General features: G+C 34.4%; 1 protein-coding gene across 1 annotated transcript in view; it reads left to right on the top strand.

Annotated features, from left to right (window-relative positions):
- The window catches only part of DNAH12 (dynein axonemal heavy chain 12), a 192,536-nt gene that overhangs the window by 96,489 nt on the left and 73,079 nt on the right, over positions 1–22,968 (top strand). Inside the window, exons 37-44 of the mRNA XM_074313144.2 lie at positions 6,811–6,962; positions 9,209–9,347; positions 11,371–11,537; positions 13,806–14,061; positions 15,682–15,981; positions 16,531–16,709; positions 17,846–18,038; positions 21,199–21,360. Coding sequence (XP_074169245.2) covers positions 6,811–6,962; positions 9,209–9,347; positions 11,371–11,537; positions 13,806–14,061; positions 15,682–15,981; positions 16,531–16,709; positions 17,846–18,038; positions 21,199–21,360 — 1,548 coding nt within the window. The remainder of the gene's footprint in view (positions 1–6,810; positions 6,963–9,208; positions 9,348–11,370; positions 11,538–13,805; positions 14,062–15,681; positions 15,982–16,530; positions 16,710–17,845; positions 18,039–21,198; positions 21,361–22,968) is intronic.

Genomic DNA, 22,968 nt, shown 5'->3' with positions numbered 1-22,968 from the left:
TGCAATGAACATAGAGGTGCATATGTCTTTTCAAATTAGTGTTTTGGACTTCTTTGGATAAATATCCAGAAGTTGAATTTCGGGGTTAAAAGGTAGTTCTATTTTTAATTTTTTGAGGAACCTCCATACTGTTTTCCATAGCAGCTGCACCAATTCGCAGTCCCACCAACTGTGCACACAGTTCCCTCTCTCCACATCCTCACCAACACTTGTTTGTTATTTATTGATGATGGTCATTCTGACAGGAGTGAGGTGATATGTCATTGTATTTTTAATTTGCATTTCTCTAATGATTAGTGACCTTGAGACTTTTTATATATGTCTGTTGGCCATCTGTATGTCCTCTTTGGAGAAATGTCTATCCAGGTATTCTGCCTATGTTTAAATCAGATTGTATTTTTGATGTTAAGTTGTATGAGTTCTTTATATATTTTGGTTATTAACTCCTTATTGGATGTATCATTTGTGAATATCTTCTCCCATTCACTAGGTTGTCTTTTCATTTTGTTGATGATTTCCTTTGTTGTGCAAAAACTTTTTAGTTTGATGTAGTCCCACTTTGTTCCCCTTTGTTTCTGTTGCCCGAGGAAACATATCCAGAAAAGTATTACTAAGAGCAATGTCAGAGAGTTTATTGCCTATGTTTTCTTCTAGGATTGTTATGGTTTCGGGTCTTGCATTTAAGTCTTTAATCCATTTTTTATTTATAAATTAATTTTGAGTTTATTCTTGTATATAAAGTAAGAAGGTAGTCTAGGTTCATTTTTTTACATGTATCTTTCCAGTTTTCCTAGCATCATTTATTGAATAGATTGTCTTTACCCCATTGTATATTCTTGCCTCCTTTGTCATAGATTAATTGATCATATAGGCATAGGCTTATTTCTGGCCTCTAGTTTGTGCTGTCGATCTATGTATGTGTTTGTATGCCAGTATCATAGTGTTTTGATTACTATAACTTGTAGTATAATTTGATATCAGGCAGTGTGATACCTCCAATTTTGTTCTTCTTTCTCAAGATCACTTTGGCTATTTGGGGTCTTTGGTTGTTCCATATAAATTTTAGATTATTTGTTCTACTTCTGTGAAAAATGACATTGGTATTTTAATGGGGATTGCATTGAATTTATAGATTGCTTTGGGTAGTATATACTAGGACATTTTAAAGATGTTAATTCTTCCTTTTCATGGGCATGGTATATGCTTCCATTTATTTGTATCTTCTTCAATGTCTTATAATTTTCTGAGTACAAGTGTTTTACTTCTTTGGTTAAATTTATTCCTAGATATTTTATTTTTTTATTTTTTTGATGCAATTGTTAGTGGAATTGTTTTTCTAATTTCTGGGTTTTTTTGTTCTCTTTCTGTCTCCATCTTTATTGAGATATAATTAACATAAAAGGAACTGCACATACTGTGGGTGCCCAAAAAATGTATACACATTTTAAGAGCTGTTACCTATGTATTACGTTTTGAAGTTGAATTGAATTATGGTACCAGTGGGTAGTATGACGTTTTCTCAAAAGATGGTGTTAATCAAATGAATGCTAGCATCACTGTGCAACAGGCAGGAAAGTCAAAGAAAATGGCGGAAGCATGGTTGTCATTCGAGGAGTACAAGACCATTTTGAAGTGGTATTTGAGATTCAAGAACGTTGTGGCAGTACAATGACAATGGAGGCATGAGTGTGCAACAGAACCCTCAACACGCCTAACAACTGCACACATTCGTGATAATTTTGAGACGCATGGTACTGTGCGTGATGTGCACAAGGGAAGATCCAGGAGGCGTTGCACAGCAACAAGTCCTGCTGCTTCTGCTGTGGTGTTGAAACAGTGTACACACTCACCACAGAAGTCTACTAAGCAATGTGCACGTGAGAAAGGGGTTAGCAAAACAAGCATACGATGTGTTCTTAAAACAGCAAAAGGGAATGTTTTCATCCCAAGATTATTACATGTACTGAATGAAGATGACCCTGATCAAAGGGTGCAGTATTGTGAGTGGTTCCAAAACATGGGACGAGAGGATGACAAGTTTGTGAGAAAAATGGTTTGGTCTGATGAAGCACAGTTTAAATTGAACGGAACAGTGAACCGACGTAATTATGTGTATTGGACTCCAGAAAATCCACATGTTCATGTGGATAAAGAAGTCCAGTTACCGAGCCTCAACCTCTGGTATGGACTGTCATTAAGGGGACTAATTGGACCATTCTTTTTTAAAGGTACTGTTACTGGTCAAGTGTACCTAGACAGGCTACACACATCCGTTTTACTTGCAATTTGTACACTTTTTGGGAATGATCGATTTTACTTCCAAAAAGATGGTGCCCTTCCGCACTTCCACCAAGACATGAGAGCTGACCTCAATGAGAATTTGCCAGGACAATGGATAAGACAAAGAGGTGTGGTTGAGTTTCCCCCACGTTCTCCTGACTTAAATCCCCTTAAGGTACCTAGGGGGACCTTAAAGGATGTGATGTACTGTAGAAAGCCAGCTATGCTGGCGGTACTTCAGGAAGAAATTGAAACAGCGTGCACAGCAATACAAGAGGACACTTTGATCATCGTTGCTCAAGCAGTAGTTTGCCGTAATCAGAAGTGCCTGGACGCTGATGGTAACCACTTTGAGCACCTCTTGTAATTGCAGAAGTCAAACATGACTTGTATTCATCTTTTTTTGTCAGAATATATTGAGTATTACAATTTTAATACAGTTTTTTCCTCTCTTAAAATGTGTATATATATTTTTGGCACCCTCTGGTTTTAAAGTTTATAATTTTATAAGTTTTAAACATGTTTATGAAACCATCAATTAGGATGGTGAACATATCCATCACTCCAGAAGTTTCCTTGTGCCCTTTTGTACTCTTTCTTTCCCTCCCTCTCGTCTCCTCCTCTTCTTGCCTCAGGCAACCACTGATCAGCTTTCTGTCACTATAGGTTATTTTGAATTTTCTAAAATTTTCTATAAATGGAATTATGCAGTATGCTTTTTGTCTAGCTTCTTTCACTTAGTATATTTATTTTGAGATTCATCCATATTTTTATATGTATCAGTAGTTCGTTCCTTTTTATTGCTGGTTAATTCTCCATTGTATGGATATACCACCATTTATTTCTTCATTATACTGATAATGGGCATGTGGGTTGTTTCCAGCTTTTGGCTATTACAAATGAAGTTGCTATGAATATTCTTATACAAGTTTTTCTTTGTTTTAATGGACTTATGTTGTTTTTTTCCTTTTGGGTGAATATCTTGGAATATGGTAGGAATATGTTTAACGTTAAAAAAAACAACCTGCCAAACAGTTTTCCAAAATGGTTGAATCATGCAAGTTTCAGTTGTTCTACATCCTTGCCAACCACTTGTATGGCCATCTTTTTCATTTTAGCCATTCCAACGTGTGTGTGTGTGTATTTATACACACATATATATACACACACACACACACACAGAGGATGCTAAAAAAAAGTGTACACATTTTAAGAAAGGAAAAAAAAACTATATTAAAATTGTAATACTCAATATATACCAGTAACAAAAGAGGAATACATGTCATGTGTGTATATTTTTTTGGCACCCCCGGTATATATATATTGGTACCTGATTGTAGGATTAAATTTGCTAGTGGCTAATGACTAATTATGTTGAGGATGCTATCATGTGCTTATTTTCCATCAGTCTATTTTCTTTGTTGAAATGTCTGTTCAAATCTTTAGCTCATTTTAAACATTGGTTGTTTGCTTTGTTATTGTTGAGTTTTTAGAGTTTGTTATATATTCCAGACACAAGTCTTTTATCAGATATATGTTCTACAAAGAGTTTCTCTAAGTATATGGCTTATTATTTCATTCTCTTAGCAGTGTCTTTCATAGAGAAAAAAAATTAATTTTTTTAATCTTTATTAAATTTATTGGGGTGACATTGGTTAGTAAAATTATATCAGTTTCAAGTGTACATTTCTATAATACCTCATCTATATATTGCATTGTGTGCTCACCACCCAGAGTCAGTTCTCCTTTCATCACCATATATTTGGCCCCTTTTTCCTCTTCTTCCCCCCCCTTCCCCTTCACCCTCTGGTAACCACTAAACTGTTATCTGTGTCTATGAGTTTTTGTTTGTTTGTTTTGTCTGTTGCTTTCAGTTTTATATTACACATATGAGTGAAGCCATATGGCTGTTGACTTTTTCTGTCAGACTTAATTTCGCTTAGCATGATAATTTTAAGATCCATCCATGTTGTTGCAAATGGCAGTATTTTACCTTTTCTTATGGCTGAGTAATATTCCATTGTATAGATGAACCACATCTTCTTTATCTAGTCATGTATCAAAGGACACTCCTTGGTTAAATTTATTCCTAGATGTTTTATTTTATTTTATTTTTTGATGCAATTGTAAATGGGATTGTTTTCTTAATTTCTCTGAAAAGTGAACATCTTTGTCTTGTTCTGGATATTAAGGAAAATTGTTTTAGCTTTTCACCATTGCATATAATGTTATATCATATGTGGGTTTGTCATATGTGGCCTTTATTATGTTAAGGTATGTTCCCTCTACTCCCACATTGCTAAGAGTTTTTATCATTAATGGATGTTGGATTTTGTCAGATGCATTTTCTGCATTTATTGATATGGTCATATGATTTTTATCCTTCATTTTGTTTATGTAGTGTTTTACATTAAGTGACTTGTGGATATTGAACCAACCTTGCATCCCAGGAATAAATCCCACTTGATCATGCTATATGATCTTTTTAATGTATTGCTGAATTTGGTTTGCTAATATTTTGCTGTGGATTTTTGCATATATTCATTAAGGATGTTGGACTATAATTTTTTTTTTTTTTTTTTTTTTGTAATGTCTTTGGTTTTGGAATCAGGGTAATGCTGGCTTCATAAAGTGAGCTTGGGAGCCTTCCCTCCTGTTGTATTTTTTGGAATAGTTTGAAAAGGATAGGTGTTAATTCTTCTTTGAATGTTTGGTAAAATTCACTGGTGAACCTATCTTGTTCCAGACTTTGTTGTTGGGAGGTTTTCACTACTGATTTGGGTTCATTAGTAGTAGTTGGTCTTTTCACATTTTTCTGTTTCTTCTTAATTCAGTCTTGGAAGATTGTATGATTTTAGGAATTTATCCATGTCTTCCAGGCTGTCCAATTTGTTGACATATAATTGTTCATAGTATTTTCTTAGAATCCTTTGTATTTTTGTGGTGTTAGTTGTCACTTCCCTTTCATACCTTATTTTATTTGGGTTCTCTCTGTTTTTTTTCCTGATGAGTCTGGCTAAAGGTTTAGCAATTGTGTTTATCTTTTCAAAGAACCAACTCTTCATTTCATTGATTTTTGTTTTGTATTATTTTTTTAGACTCTATTTCATTTGTACCTGCTCTAGTATTTATTATTTCCTTCCTTCTACTTACATTGGGAGTTGTTTGTTCTTCTTTCACTAGTTCCTTTAGGTGTAAGGTTTCATTGTTTATTTGAGATTTTTCTTGTTTCCTGATGTAGGCTTCTATTGCTATGAATTTCCCTCTTAGAACTGCTTTGGCTGTGTCCCATAAATTTGGGGGTATTGTGTTTTCATTTGCATTTGTCTCAAGGTATCTTTTGATTTCTTTCTTGATTTCATTGTTAACCCATTCATTGTTTAGTAGCATGTTATTTAGCCTACATGTCTTTGTGTGTTTTTCAGTTTTCTTCTTGTAATTGATTTCTGTTTTCATACCAGTGTGATCGGAGAAGATACTTGATATGATTTCAATCTTCTTAAATTTACTGAGACTTGTTTTGTGGCCTAACATGTGTTGTATCTTGGAAAATGTTCCATGTGCACTTGAAAAGAATGTGTATTTTGCTGCCTTGGGGTGAAATGTTCTAAAAATATCAGTTAAATCATCTGGTCTAATGTGTCATTTAAGATCAATGTTTTCCTGTTGAGTTTCTGTCTAGCTGATCTATCTCTTAATGTCAATGGGGGGATAATTAAAGTCCCCTGCTATGACTGTATTACTGTTAATCTCTCCCTTATGTCTGTCAGTATTTACTTTACATATTCAGGTGCTCCTACATTGGGTGCATAAATGTTTACAAGAGTTATATCCTTATTGGACTGATCCCTTTATCATTATGGCATGCCCTTCTTGTCTCTTGTTACAGCCCTTGTTTTAAAATCTGTTTTGTCTGATATAAGTAGTGCTAAGAATTTTAATATTGTAACGATCAGTTCAGTTATTCTGATATGTCCTGGCTGACTATCAGCCTTGATCAAAATGCCAAAGAGAATAATTTTAGAGAAACAAACATAGTGAATTCATATGACATTTTGTTTCTAGTTAGATTATTGCCCTTTACTTTAAAATATGAAAACGTAAAGCCAAAATCCAGTAAATTGTAACGTGAGCTACATCAGAGTGGCTGTCAAATAAATACTTGATATATGCAAAAGACATCTTGAAGGCATTTTGGAAAGACTAGAGTGCTAAGAGGCAAACATATGTGAAATTCTAGATACGTTGAATTTGTGATAACTTAGTGTTATTAAGTTCTTCAGGTTATCATTGGAAAGGAAAATTAATCTAAAGAAAAATGTATTTGTTAAATTGGGTGGTGGATTCATGGATGTTTATTAATCTACTTCATTACTTAAAAATGTTATTTTAAATGAATCTGGTATTTCATACTAAAAGGGAGAAAGACTATAAAGTTTGTAAAAGCAAATATGACAACAGTGTGTTAAAAAGAGTCTTTTAGATAGCAAGTGCCTTGTTATAATATTTTAAACTTATGTTCTCTTGTAGTTGAAAAACCGAGGTCACTGGGTCCATTGGAATGAATTAATTAAAAGTACTAATTTAGGAGATAAACGTGTCAAGATTCAAGATATCATAGTCCCTACAATGGACACAATTAGATACACATTTCTAATGAATTTGAGTATTACCTACGCGAAGTAAGAAACTTATAAATATACATTTTAAATGTAACAGTCTCATTCTAATAGGATCATAGAATATGTGAAGTAAACTTTGAAGTCATTCATTTTCAGATAACTGAGATGCTGGGGGGGCTAATTGACATGTCCATAATGACATCTGTTACTAGTGACAAACCTAGAATCCAGGTTTCCGACTGCCCACTCCAAAGCCTTTGCCGCCATACTTTGTTGGCCTTATAAGCCACCTTATATTTCTTTTGTTTGTAACATCAGACTAAAAGTCAGTTGCAGTGTTATTATTAAATAGGTATGCGTTCTAGTGAAAGGTTCAGTATACTTCTGAGGTATCAGACTAACCATGATCCACATTCTCCCATTATATTTAGCAATTTTCAAATATGTCCTATGCTAGTTCTTCATAACTTAAGATGAACATGAAAAACTCAAACTTAAATCAGAAGAGTACATCGAAAAGGAGTACATGAAGTTGATCAAATGCCAGCACATATGCTTGGCATATCCATACCAACTTTCTTAATAACATTTTTGTCACTGTTTTTCATTTAAAACATTAGGCATAATTCATCATTAATAGTATTTTAACTAGACAAGCTCACATAACATGCATAAATGTCATGGTTTGTTGTTGATAAAGAACTTGTTTCTGAGTGAATTTTGTGACAATTTTATCTTGTTTAGTTAAAAGAAACAGGAAAAATAGTTTATAGCTTATGAGGTAATATTATTTTATCCCTGTTTTGCATTTAGTGGCTTATATTAAAAACTTTCTTAGGCAAGGAAGGCACTTGCCAGTTCTGAGGGATTTCTAGTATGAGAGTTCTTTTGAGCCATGAACTATGTGTCAGAATAATGCTTTTAAATAATATAAACATAATATTACAAAGGAAACCACATATTGAAATATATTTATTAATATATTGAACAAATTTGGGCTATAGTAGTAATACATGTGCTTCTTTATTAACACATTAAATTGTAAGGTCTAGCAATAAGTCTGATGACTGTCATAATTTTGAAGAAGTAATAGAATGAGTGATATTTTTGAGATCTCATCAACAATTATAATCTTTAGTGTAATATCTGTGATTTCTATTAATGACAAAGACACAGGTACTATTAAAAAATTATTCTGTTTTAGTTAAGGATAGTGAAAGTAAAGAAGTACGTAACCTTTTTGCCATCCAAGTTCACATATTCTCAGAATACTGTCTAAGAATTTCTGCAGTTGGTCGATAGACCCCAAGTTAAGAACAGTATTTTATTTATTAAAAGTATTTTAATAAGTAGTTTTTTCATAAGGTGAGTGTTTCTCAGACTGGGACACATAGATAAATTATCAGGGGTTACTGTAGTTCTAAAAGAACTTTTATGTTTATACTTCAGTGATAATTTAAAAAATAAATATTACCATAATTTGGATTACTTAGATGACTCATTCTAACTAAATGCTTTTACTCAGTTTTAGCGCCAGCCTTTGTGTTTGCCCTTATGTATTGTATGGTGTCAAAATATCACTCAAAGTGACAGTATTTGATTTTTAATCAGTGTTTCTCAAACTGGTATTCCTCAGAGTTCTATGAACATAACTCATAAGATTTTTTTTTTTGCCTTTAAAATTAGTTATGATCACTCGAGAATGAGAAACCTTGCTTGAGTCCTCACTGAATGGAAAATTCCTTAGAGTTTGCTTTTACACAAGTATTTTCAGTTAGTAACTCTGACGTGATTCTAAAGTGCTATTAACAGGTATACATAACTGTTAGCTTTAGAATTCACTGTCATTTAGTTTCTCAACAGAAACTTTATGCTATTGAAGTAACTGAAACAGCCTAAACCTATCTTATTGTCGTCATCTCGTTAGTCTATTTGACTCTGCACCCCCTTGCCTGTATTTCTAACTAAAGAATACAAATACATCACTTTTCTGAGGAGAAAAAAACTTTGGCTTTCTTTTCTGAAAAGTTCAGCATGTTATTACTTGTTTTATGAATGTTTTTGCATATAGCAATGTTACATCTGTTCAAATAATAGTTTGTTATTAAAGTCTCAATAACAGTAAGCAAAAAAATGTGTGCAAGTTTTTACTTTTAGTCTTTCATGATATAAGAATGATAGATTAAAATGTGAATTTTTAGATGAAGATGCTATGATTATTATTTATGTTTTCAACTAACTCCAACTTCTTTTAGTAGAAATGTATTCTGACTTTTTCCCCTTTCGAATGATATGTTTTCATAAAGGCCACTGCTTTTTGTGGGTCCAACGGGTACAGGAAAATCAGTGTATGTGAAGGATAAGCTAATGAATCACTTGGAAAAGGACAAGTACTTTCCTTTTTATGTTAATTTCTCTGCACGGACCAGTGCCAACCAGGTTCAGGTTAGTTTAAAGCCAGAAACATGGCTTTATAATTATTACTTTTTAATTTATTTGGTTAGTGTTCATAATTGTGTATTAAATGAACAGTTGTGTAAATCTTCTTTTATGAATTTAAATAAAACTTCAAAACTTTTACTTTTGGCATTACAAATAAGTTTTAAAAGTCAGGTTTTTAGGACAAATGTCTGAGAGAATATTTTTGCATTAGTACTGGATTGTTGAGCTTTGTCACCTTTTTTTATGCCCAAGAAGAAGCAATAATTGATTTCTTAACTGGAAAAGGAAGTGTAAGAGAGATGAAAGAAGGGAGAGAGAGAGAGGGAGAGAACTTTCTAGACTCTCCTAGGTGATTTTTAGGGGAATCTGCTGCTTACTAAAGCTCTTTCATCACTGAAAGATCTTTTAAACCATGGACTATTGTATGAACTTCTGTGACAAGAACTATATACCTGTACATTCCACCCTTTACCCCCCAAACTGCTATGATTAAAGTACTGCATAAGATCTTTTCTAATCACTATTTTTTCATCCATTCCTAAATTTATGTCTCTCCATTCTCCCCTGATCTGTGGGGCTCATTTCCGTTGTTTTAAGCCTATAGAATTCCCTTAACCTGAAAATTTTACAAATTTAGATGAGTGCTTTTAGGTATTGGGTAAGTTAAAGTTAATAGATATGTTGGGGTATCCAATGAGGAAAATAGTGTGTGTGTGTGTGTGTACAATATAAACATATAAATATGTATGTATGAGGTGTGATAAAAAACAACAGTGACTGTTTAAATTAAAAAAAAAAATTCTTACAGTAAAAGACATATTGCCATTAATCCCTCTCAAAATACTCCCCCTCAGTTTGAACACACTTAACCCATCGTTCTTGCCACTTTCTGAAGCAGTTCTGGAAATCTCTTTCGTGTCTTTAGTAGCGCTGTCATGGCTGCCTCATGTCCCGAATTGATTAAAAAAGTTTACCTTTCATAGTCATTTTGACTTTGGGAAAGAGCCAGAAGTCCCAAGGTGCCAGATCCAGTGAATAAGATGGATGAGTGTCGTGCGGGAGACCCTGCTCGCTGCGCCATGTGTCTTGCGGGGCGGCCTGCAGGTTCTCTGCTCCCGTTCCCCACATAAGAACGCAGGATATGGTGAGGCCAAAAAGGAACACCCACGGAGCCATAGGTAGGGGAGTCATACCACTATGGTCTCACTGGAGGCTGGGTTCACCGGACATGCGACCTGCTGTCCGTGTTTCTGCCAACCGACCAACGACTCGCCTCGGCTCTCCTCGGCTCGCCTCGGCTCTCCTCGGCTCGCCTCGGCTCTCCTCGGCTCGCCTCGGCTCTCCTCGGCTCGCCTCGGCTCGCCTCGGCTCGCCTCGGCTCTCCTCGGCTCTCCTCGGCTCTCCTCGGCTCTTGCAGCAGTTATATCGGCGGCTAATTGGCTAACTGGCTGCAGCTGACGGCCAATCAGCCACAGCTGACGGCCATCTACTACCCGAGCCAGAACCTTTCCACGTGAGGTCGAGAGCCTGTAAACTACTTTCTGGGGCTCTGTCCCCACAATGAGGACACACCATAATGTTTTTGTTTGCCGTACCAGAAGCGATGTGTGACATGGAGCATTGTGTTGGAGGATGAAGTAAAGACACTCACAAAAGGACTTCCAGAACTGCTTCAGAAAGTGGCAAGAGTGGTGGGATAAGTGTGTTCAAAGCCAGAGGGAGAATTTTGAGGGGGATTAATGGCAATGTGTCTTTTACTGTAAGAACTGTTTTATTTAAACAGTCAGCATATCTTTTGATTACACCTAGTATATAATTCCTAGCACATAGAAGTGTTTCAATAAATGCTCTTGGAATAATGTTGAATATGAAGTTTGGTATCACTCTAAAAGTTAATAAATATAAATAAATAAACACATGCACATAGTGCTGTTTGGCATTATTTTCTTACATAATTAGATTGTTAAATTCCTAATTTTTTCCTGGTGTTAAGTGTGGCTACTACACTTTCTTCTTTATATTTTAGAATATTATTATGGCTAGATTGGATAAAAGACGCAAAGGAGTTTTTGGACCACCTATGGGAAAGAAGTGTGTAATTTTTATAGATGACATGAATATGCCTGCATTGGAGAAATACGGAGCTCAACCTCCTATTGAATTATTACGACAATTTTTTGACTGTGGGAATTGGTAACTATTTAATTGAAATCTTAATTAGCCATGCTAAAGTCACTTTTTGTTCACTTTTTCTATTTTAGTTTCTCATATCAAAATATACTTTTTTTTTTCAAGTCATTTGTGAAAGAAAATGGTTGCTCAGATTTTTCTATACAGAAATTTTTGGAAGACTTTTCTATACCATTTTTATACCATTCTTTTCTCTGAATGTGGGAGTTAGATAACTAGGATTAATAATCCAGTATTGGAGATATGTATATTCAACAATATAGTAAATTCTTTCCTTTTAAACTATTATTTTCAATTATTGAAAATAATCAGAGGGTAAGGGGGTGGGAGGTGGGAGATGAGGGTAAGGGGGATCAACTATATGGTGATGGAAAGAGAACTGACTCTGGGTGGTGAACACACAATGGGATTTATAGATGATGTAATACAGAATTGTACACCTGAAATGTATGTAATTTTACTAACAGTTGTCAGAAAGAAAGAAAATAAGTTACAGATTATATCGTTCAAAGTACCATTCTCCCAGGGCTGTGAATTTATGGGTATTCTCCAACTTAAGTTACCATAATTAACACCCTGTGTTTCTACCATTCTCTGTATTTTCTGTGACTGTTTGGGACTACCATATCTTTGAGATGACTTGGTGGTTTTAACAGCAGTTTCATAGATAACTCTGCCCTCCCTTCACCCCCATTTTATGATAATATGGTTAGTTTCCAACACGTAAGACATTGTGCCTTTTAGTTCGGATTAATAATTCTTCATTTCCTTCTCTTAAATATACTTTCCTGATCTTCAACATACTACGGTGTTTCCCCATAAATAAGATCTAGCCGTACCATCAGCTCTAATGCATCTTTTGGAACAAAAATTAATATTATATAAGACCTCGTCTTATTTTACTATAATATAAGACCGGTGTAATATAATATAATATAATATAATATAATATAATATAATATAATATAATATAATATAATATAATATATAATATATAATATAATACAATACAATACAATACAATACAATACAATACAATGTCTTCTTTTAATTTTTGCTCCAAAAGACGCATTAGAGCTGATGGTCCAGCTAGGTCTTATTTTCGGGGAAACACGGTATTATTTTTATCTCAAGTCAAGGGTAGACTAATTTTGAAGCTAATTCATAATTTGGAAATACATATTTGTTATTACTGCAGACCCTTGGAATCCTGCCTCCAGGAAATAATCGCTGTTAATAGTGTATTCCCTATTCCTCCAAGTTCTTTTTCTTTATAAATGTATTTTTTAAAAATACACTCATGTTACACATAATGTTTTGCAATTTGTTTGCACTTAAGTGTTTATCTTGAACACCTATCCATGTTATTTGTCTCATTCCTTTTATTGCCTTTTAATACCATTTAGTTGTGCGGACCTTTCCATAATTTACTTATCCAGTCCCCTAATGACAGCTATTATGGTTGTTGCCAAAAACCAAATCATGTTTTTATATTTTCTAGTGTACCCCTACTGTTGCTACTGGCTATATAGATTTCTCTCACTACCCTTCCCTGCTTTTTGCAAGAACTTCAATATTAAAGGACTTAATGGTCTACTGGAAATAGGAACCTTTTCAATGGAGTGGTTCCAACGCAATGGAGCTATTTAGATACCCCTTTCTGATTAAAATTTCTTTGGAGCTTTGTTATTCTTAATGGGTTCCTTTTTATATACAAAAGTGTGTAGTTACTATTCAGATATCCTTACGTGCTCTGAAGATAAGATTTGAGATGAGAAAAAGAAATCAGGACTTTGCTGTAAGTAGGATGACTATATAATTGATTGTTCAAACTGGAACAATTCTGAGAGTAAAAGGGGAGTGTTATTAATTACTATAGGACAAGCGCAAACCAGAATTGTCCCAGGCAAAATAGGACATATGACTACAACCAGCTACAAACAAGATTGATCTCTCATCCATGCTCTGGATTTGGAGTAAGAAGAGGAAGAGCAGACAGTCAAATTGGAAAAAAAGAGTAGGAGGAAAGAAAGGGAAGGGCAAGGGGAAGGGACACTCTAGATACACAGAATCTGGCAACAGAATAAGTGTCACTGAAAGGAGAAATAGAATGCTGCTAAAAAAAAAAAAGGTCTCTCGTACTCTAAGCATTATTGAAAGTTCTTCCTTTTAGAGAAGCTAAAATCAGATTAAGTTTCTAGGAAGATCTACATTTCATTCCATTTTACTGGTTTTATCACTGATCATTTTGAATTTTTATGTGCTTTCAAGGTATGACCTTAAGGATACAAGTAAAATCACATTAGTTGACATAGAGCTGATTGCTGCCATGGGCCCTCCAGGTGGTGGAAGAAATCCAGTTACTCCCCGTTTTATTCGACATTTCAACACCTGCACTATTAATACTTTTAGTGATGAAACAATGGTCCGAATCTTCTCATCAATTGTAGCATTCTACCTTAGGACTCGTGAATTTCCTCCAGAGTACTTTTTAACTGGGAACCAAATTGTCAGTGGAACTATGGAGGTGAGCAAATAATGCAGTACAAAATGTTTTAGCATATAGTATATCCCTCATTTGGTCCTTACTTTTTTTTTTTTTTTTAACTTTTTTTCCTCTTAGACAACTACTTTAGTCTTTAATGTCAGAGAAGCTGTTCAAGAAGGCTTGAGAACTGGAAGATTATAGGATTTGAAATTAGGTAATCTAACTGGGTTTGAGCCTTGACTATTTCCTAGCTATATGGCTTTGAGCAAGTAATTTGATCTCCCAGGAACTCGGGTTTTTAATCACTACAATGGGAGATAATACCCAGTTCACAAGGTTGTTACAAGGAAATCATTCAGAACCAGTATGTGCCACATTGTGTTTTCCTAATTGTCAGATTCCTGCTGTGGCATTTATTTTCTGTCCTCTCTCTCTTCCCTCCCTTTCTTCAGTGTTTATCTTAAAAATAAAAGAAACTTAAGCAGTTTAGGAATATATTATTTTTCGCCAGATCACATAATTTAGGAGTAGCAGTAGCAAGCTAAAGAGCAGCTCTTAAGTTACTCAACATTCCGCATGTCTTATCTGCCTCTGCTCAGAGGCCAGAGCCAGCCTCATCACTAATGGTAAAAGGAAAAACAATATATTTAAGGTAAGTCAGTGATAATCTCATTGAACTAAGCTTTTGGGAACCTTGATAAAGGGTTCATTTTGGGATCACTGCAACAGAAGCAAAAAGCTCCCTGGAATCATTCCATTAGTTTCCAAGAGCATTGTATCTTTCTAAAATTCTTCTCTTGTTCTGGTGGAAAATTTGTGCTGATAAAATAGAGAATCTATGAGCAAAGGGATACTGTAGTTATTTTGATACAGAAAAGTGCTTCTGTTTATAAAATATGATGTTTGTATTTCACTCATCTCCGGGAAAGAGGGGGGAGTTGGTCAGGCAGACAGGGATACAGACAGGATCCCCCCCGCCCTCCGTCTTTGAAGCATTATAGATCTACAGTGTATGGAGGAGATTAGGGGAGGGGGGTGAATCATAGAACACATACAAATGAAAAATAATTTTATTCAGTGTTTTTAGGCTACATTGTAAAAGATTTATCTTCTTAAAGAAAATATTAAACTTTTGGTGAATTCAGCATGTAGTAAAAATATACTCCGTTTCCATATTATAGCCAGTTAAGTTAGAGGAAAGAAGGGGGAGAGAGAAAATAAGAAAGAGAAGGAAAAGGATAGAACACATTGCTTTGTTTTGAAGTCAGTGGTAATCTAAAGGAAGGTGTTTCATCCTTTTCTTCATCTGGAATGCTTCTGAATGAGTTATCTGGATTCACTTTCTATTAAAATGTTTACTTACTCCCAGGCCATTCACCTTTAAATGGGACAACCATAATAACTGGGAAATAAAAGCATTGTCACTTCTTGGGCTTGGATGGAATCAGATAATAGCAAGTTCTCTCAACTTCATAATACCTGGTTGAGTGCAATAAACCAAAATAAAAACACTATGTCACACTAGGCTTAAAAGTATTATACAATTTTCTAAGCCGATGAATCTGATAGGATAAATAAAATATTTTATATAAAATACAATTTGTTACATGGCTTTGCTGATTATAAGCGTTTTATTTCTGCTTTGTTTTTCATATTCAGGTATATAAACGATCCATGGAAAATCTTTTGCCCACTCCTGCAAAATCTCATTACACTTTCAACTTGCGGGATTTTTCACGAGTCATCCAGGGCTGCTTACTCATTGAAAGAGATGCTGTGGAGAGCAAGCACACTATGACCCGGCTGTTTGTACATGAGGTTCTTCGAGTGTTTTATGATCGCCTCACTAATGATGAGGATAGATCCTGGCTGTTCAGTTTAACCAAAATTGTTACAAAGGACCATTTTAAAGAATCATTTGATAGTATCTTTTCACATTTGAGGAAAGAGAATGCACCAGTGAGTATAAAACATATTAGTGATTAAAAACATATTAAGTTAAAACAGTACAATAGCATGGTTATAATCAACTTGCATTTGAAAAATACTGCTTCCTCATGATCATATTCCTTTAACTTTCCTCATAGATAGGTATTTATTTTGAGAAGATTTGTCTTCAGAAACATTATGTTTATGACACAGAAGTTATTTAAAGAATAAAACTTAATATGATAGGGACTAAGTGATATAATAGATGTAAAGTTGTAAATATGGTGACCATCCCTTAGTAACTACTCAATAAATGGAAGTCACTCAGAATTACTTCTCCAAGAGAGTAAGGGGGAACTTTTTTTAAATAGAAAAAGGCTCTTTTCTTTTTATTTCCTAAGGATATAATTTGAGGTATTAATTTTATAACTACATTATTTACTACCCTAATGTTTAAAAGAATTATCTAATTGATAATCATCTACAACATGGACAAAACAAAATCTTGTACAACATTTTAAAAATTTTATTTTAGAAAAAATTTTTAAGTTTTATGATTTATTGATTTTTGTTCTATAGGTAACTGAAGAGGACTTAAGAAATCTAATGTTTGGTGATTATATGAATCCTGACCTTGAAGGAGATGAGAGAGTTTATATTGAAATTACAAATATTCATCATTTTAGTGACGTTGTGGACCAATGCTTAGATGAGTATAATCAAACTCACAAAACAAGATTGAATCTTGTCATTTTTAGGTACCTACATTTGGTATTAATGGTTGAAATTGCTGTTTATAAAAATTTAGTGTGAAATATTTTGAATTTACAAAAAGGTATAAGGAAAAATTTGGTGAATAACCTTGTACCCATAACCGAGCTTAAGACATAAAATATTAGCAATTTATTTGAAGTCCCTTGTGTAGCCCACTTTCCCTCACTGCATCCCCATCATACCCTGCAGGAGTCAAAGGAAACTCAAGTGTTTATTTTGACTTTTACTACACATGTGTGTCCCTAAATATATATGCACTGTCTTATTTTGTATGTTTAAAACTCATATAAGTGGTATTGCACTAGATGTATTCTTCTGCAAGTTGTTTTATTTTATACTGTTTGTGAGATTTAGAAAAAAAATGAATTTTTACTACTACATTGCATTCCACTATATAAAACAATGTAGTCATTCTTCTGAGATAGACTTTTAGGTGTCTTTTAGTTTTTGCAATAATAAAAAAGGTTTGAACATTCATGTCTCTTTGGGTACATGTATAAGAATTTCTCCAGGCTATATTCCTAGAAGTAGAATTATTATGCCCTGGTATGTAAGCATCTTCTACTTTACTAAGCTTTGCCAAAGTATCTTTAAAAATTATTGTTTTTAAGAGGTTCCATTGTTCCTTACCCTTAGGATTAGGATTGCCAAACTTGGTAAATTTTGCCAGTCTAAGCAGAGTGGAATGGTGTTCATCATGGCTCTAACTTTAATTTCCCTACTCACTAGTGAGGCTGTCTTCTCTCAGTTTGTTATTTTGTGAATATCTGATTTCCTGTTTCTCACACAGAAATCTTTATATTAAAAATTGAAGAAATGTTTCAAATAAAACTAATAATATACTTCCAATATAAGAAGTTATAATTTCATTTTATTTCTGTAATTTGTGTGTTACATTTCCTGAATTTGTACTTTAAATAGTTTTCCTTTGCATCAAAAGATCCAATTGTAACTGCTTTTGAAAAATCACACATTTTGATGATTATTTCTTTAAAATTGTGATAGTGACATATGGGACAGCAAAGTCTACCCTTCTAGGAAATTAAAAAACAGTTACATATATATATATATATATATATATATATATATTTCCAAGTATTGTAATGTTGATATTTTGTAGGTATGTATTGGAACATTTATCACGAATATGTCGAATTCTAAAGCAGTCTGGTGGAAATGCTTTGCTTGTTGGACTTGGAGGAAGTGGTCGTCAATCTTTAACTCGTCTGGCTACATCCATGGCAAAAATGCAGATTTTCCAACCAGAAATTTCTAAGAACTATGGTATGAATGAGTGGAGAGAGGATCTAAAGGTAAAATTATTAAGAAATATAGTGTCAAAAATAATATCAGTGCATTCTTCTTTTTTTATTTTATTTTTTATTTTTTAAAGTTTATTGGGGTGACAATGGTTAGTAAAGTTACATATGTTTCAGGTGTACAATTCTATCATACATCATCTATATATCACATTGTGTTCAACACCCAGAGTCAGTTCTCCTTCCATCACCATATATTTGACCCTGTTTACCCTCATCTACCACCCCCCCCCCACCCCTCTTACCCTCTGGTAACCACTAAACAATTGTTTGTGTCTATGAGTTTGTTGTTGTTGTTTTCTAAATTTATTGGGGTGACAATTGTTAGTAAAATTACATAGATTTCAGGTGTACAATTCTGTATTACATCGTCTATAAATCCCATTGTTTGTTCACCACCCAGAGTCAGTTCTCCTTCCATCACCATACATTTGATCCCCCTTACCCTCATCTTCCACCCTCTACCCCCCTTACCCTCTGATAACCGTCTATGAGTTTTTGTTTCTTTATTTGTTTGTCTTGTTCCTTTGTTGCTTTCAGTTTTATATCCCACATATCAGTGAAATCATGTGGTTCTTGACTTTTTCTGTGTGACTTATTTCGCTTAGCATAATAATCTCAAGATCCATCCATGTTGTCGCAAATGGCATTCTTTTACGTGTGAAAAGAAGAGAGAGGCACTTTGTATAGGTATTGCTAAGTGCTTTACATACATGATTTCATTCTATAAGTAGAACAGTTCAATACAGTAGGTATGGTTGTCTCTGTATTTTACTGATGAGGAAACTGAAGTTGAGCTTAGCTTCTTTGGAGCTGTATTTCTGTAACCAATAGAATAGTGGAGGGCATACTTGGGGCTTTCAACCTCATGTGTGTACAACTCAGGCCCCAGAAGAGAGATGACCCAAAGAGAAAAAAAGCAAAGGCGCTATTGCTGGACATTTTTCACTTTCACTTTCACTGACCCTCACATACTAAATTTCTACATCCTACAAGTGAACATAAAGAAAAGATAGCATTTGAGATCCTTTTAAATAAAAGTATTTACAACTATAAACTTCCCTCTTAGCACTGCTTTAGCTGCATCCCCATAAATGTTGATATGTTGGGTTTTGATTTTCATTTGTTTCAATAAATTTTCTAATTTCACTTATGATTTCTCCTTTGACCTACTTGTTCTTTAAGAGTTTATTGTTAAATTGCCATGTATTTGTGGACTTTTCAATTTTTCTTCTGCTATTATTTCTAGTTTCATTCCATTGTAATCAGAAAAGATGCTTGATATGATTTAAATCTTCTTAAATTTGTTAAGACTTTTTTTGTGACCTAACATGTGATCTATCTTAGAGAATATTCTGTATGCACTTAAGAAGAATGTGTATTCTGCTGTTCTTTGGTGAAGTTTTATGTGTATTTCTATTAGGTCTAATTGGTGTATAGTGTTATTCAAATCCTCTATTTCCTTATTGATCTTCTGTCTGTCTGTTCTATCCATTATTGAAAGTCAGGGTATTGAAGTCTCCTACTATTGCATACCTATTTCTACCATCAATTCTGTCAATGTTTATTTCATATATTTAGGAGCTCTGCTGTTTGGTGAATAAATATTTATCATTGTTATTTCTTCCTGATGAATTGACTCTTTTATCATTATATAATGTTTCTTGTCCGTTATAAGAGTTTTTGACTTATAGTCTATTTTGTCTGATATAGTACAGCCACCCTGCTCTTTTTTGGTTACCATTTGCGTGGAACATCTTTCCCATTCTCTCACTTTCAGCCTATGTGTGTCCTTAGGTCTAAAGTAAGTCTCGTATCATTGGATCCTATTTTTATTCATTTAGTCAATCTATGTCTTTTGGGACGGTTAATTCATTTACCTTTAAAGTAATTGCTAATAGGGAAGGACATATTAATTGGCATTTTGTTACTTGATTTTTATATGTTTTATAGCCTTTTTGTCCTTCATTTCCTCTCTTAATGTTTTCCTTTGTGTTTTGTTGATTATTTATAGTGTCATACTTTGAGCAGTTGTGTAAATGATATAATTTATTTAAAATATATGATTTTGAAATAAAGACAGAAGTTTATTTTTAAAAATCATTTGCAGAAGTGGTGATGCTATCTTCACTTGAAATATGCTGGCAAATGTTTAACAACGAACTCTCCAGGAGGTTGAGGGGAACCTCTCATTTGTAGCATTTACCAATTTCCATGGTATAAAAACTCCCACCATGAATAATTTGAAGCTATCAATGTGATGTCAGTGAAAACAGTTGTAAATAGTTATGTGCTTGAACACCATTACATGGTATTTTACTGTATAAATATAATCAATTTAAATAACCTCCACAGCATAGATAATAGTAAATATAAAAAATAGGAGTGATGAAGTTTATATATTTGTTACCTTTGTTTTTAATATAATTTAATAATTAGTTTATATAATTTAATTTTTAATGCTGGCTGTGTTGAATAATCTGCTCAAAAGCTCCGTGAAATTTTAACCAGTTCTACCACCCTAAGTAAGTCAGCTCTAGCATACCACTGAGCCCATATCTTTGTATTAGTTGGGAATCTTGGGTTGCAACTGACAAACTCAAAACAAAACAAAAGATCAAACTAGCTTAAACAAAAGACAGAGTTATTGTCTTACATGACTGAAGAGTCCAGAGGTAGAGAGACTTTTGACGTGGCTGAGATTAAGGGCTCTAATTAAGTCCTCAGTAATTACTCTTTCTATCTCCTGGATCTGTTCTCCTTCTCCTCCTTCTCCAGCAGACACATTGCATGTGGCAGCCCCGTTGGCCCCTAGTAGTTCTAAATTACTGGCCTTTATATCCTCCACCTTAGAACAACAAAGATTCTTTCTGTTTTCAAGTCCCTCTTAGTCCCTGAAAACTGTGATTGGGCCCACTTAAATCATATGCCCTCTGAATCAATGACTATTTCTAGGGGCTTGGGAAACTGACCAGTCAGGGTCTTCTTCCTTGGAGATGGGCAAAATGGAGGCCCTGATTGACAGCCCCACAAGAAACGGGGAGAGGTACTACTCTAAAATTGAGACGTTGTTATCAAAAGGAGGGGAAAGGAGGGAAAGCAAAAACAACAAATGTCTACCACATTCTGCTTATAAGTACATTTTTACTTTAAGGTTCTACTAAGGAATGTTGGCATGAAGGGCCAGAAGACAGTCTTTTTAATCACGGACACTCAGATTAAAGAGGAAGCTTTTCTAGAGGATATTGACAGTGTGCTCAATACTGGAGAAGTACCTAACATTTTTGCAGCAGATGAAAAACAAGAAGTGATGGAGGTAAATGCTTTTTAGGGAGTGCCTCTCCCAGCACAGAAATTTTCTTATCTTAAACTTGTTTTCTGCTCTTCAGGATAAGCACAGCTTGTACAGAGGGTTTTGGTAATTAAAAACTTAAAATATATTATTTTAATACATTTTTTGATGAATTTTAAATTGTCTCTACTATAGTTATGAGACAAAATTTTTATTTTATAATTTTTTATTTTATAACTGGCTTTGTTTCATCAGTTTGATCTTATTTAGCATGTTTTATGAGTGATTATGGATTTTAAAGTGTGTCAGGCTTACAGTGATCTGAGAAAACATAGCTTTAAAGCACTACTTGATTAGTTTTTCAAAAGCCTTAAAGACTACTTAACAATTCTGACATATCTGAGTGTCATGCTTTGTGATTTAATTGACAAAACCCACAATTTTGAAGTACCCACTACTTCAGATGTACTGTCCTTTGACCCCCATTTCTAACATCTTCCCACACAAGATCTCGGCTAGTAATCTTTTCCCTTTCTCATTACCACAACTACTTTTACACACAGAATATATCACTCACACCTAGATGCTTCATTCTAGCCTCCGGGAGTAGAATGGATTGACCGCAGTAGTTCAAGCACCCTGCTTTTCTCTTGTACAGAATGGAACTATTATATACACATAATAGTTCCTCCTACGTAGGGTTGTTGTGAGGTCTGAGGATCAAATGGAAAAAAAGCCCGTATGGAGTGTCAGGCACTTAAAAAGCCCGCAGTAAATGGTATATTACCAGTTCGTAGCCTCGTGTGGGGATGGAGGGGAAAAAAAGATCTCAGGTTCTCTGCTTTTATCTGGATAATGTCAAGGATGTAGCCAAGGCTGCTGAAGAATGGTGATTCTCCCAATTCATAGGATAAACTTATCCCCCATAGTCCCATTCCAGGAATAGTCACCTTTTGGGGAGTGGGATTTCCTAAGCTTTGCTAGGCTTTCCTGCTCACTTTAACTATTGTTTATCTTTTCTTCTCATCACTTTGCTACAAAACTTTTCCATTGCTTCACTACGATTTTATGCTATGATCCAACAGTGGCCTTAAGAACCTCTTTTCTTCATGTTCCATCCAAGCCTAGGAACACTATATCAGTTTATCCCCGAGGGAATAGCCACGGTCAGAACTCAGCGGTACTGAAATGCATCCCTGTTTCTACTTGCTAAATACTGATGTTTTTAAATATAAAAGTTAATGTGGAAAGTTCTGTTATTTTCTGTCCACACTGTACACCATCCTGTGCATCCCACTGTTAAGATCATGTCTTGGATTTTGCTTATTTCATCCCTCTGATAAAGATTTTACTTTAAACCTCACTCCTGATAACTGAGCTCTCTCTATAGCGTGGCTCTGGCACTGCCGAGAGGGCACGTCCCTTAGACTCAGCACATCTGTCTGACTTCATCAGAGTTCCAGCCTCTGGCCTGCATTTTCAGACGACTTTTTCCACTGTTCCATTTGCACCACGTGCAGAATTAAGTTATTGCAGCGTCTTTTTCAATTTAGCAGTGACTTCTTATTTACCACATTTAGTGATATTTCTCAGCTCCTTTTTAAAATTCTCATTCATATTTGACATAATTCA

The sequence above is a fragment of the Rhinolophus sinicus genome, chromosome 5 (assembly GCF_057876585.1).
Source record: "Rhinolophus sinicus isolate RSI-liver-muscle chromosome 5, RSI-T2T, whole genome shotgun sequence".
Taxonomy (NCBI): Eukaryota; Metazoa; Chordata; class Mammalia; order Chiroptera; family Rhinolophidae; genus Rhinolophus; species Rhinolophus sinicus.
The sequence above is the reverse complement of the archived record's forward strand: the minus strand, read 5'-3'. Positions and strand labels throughout refer to the sequence as shown.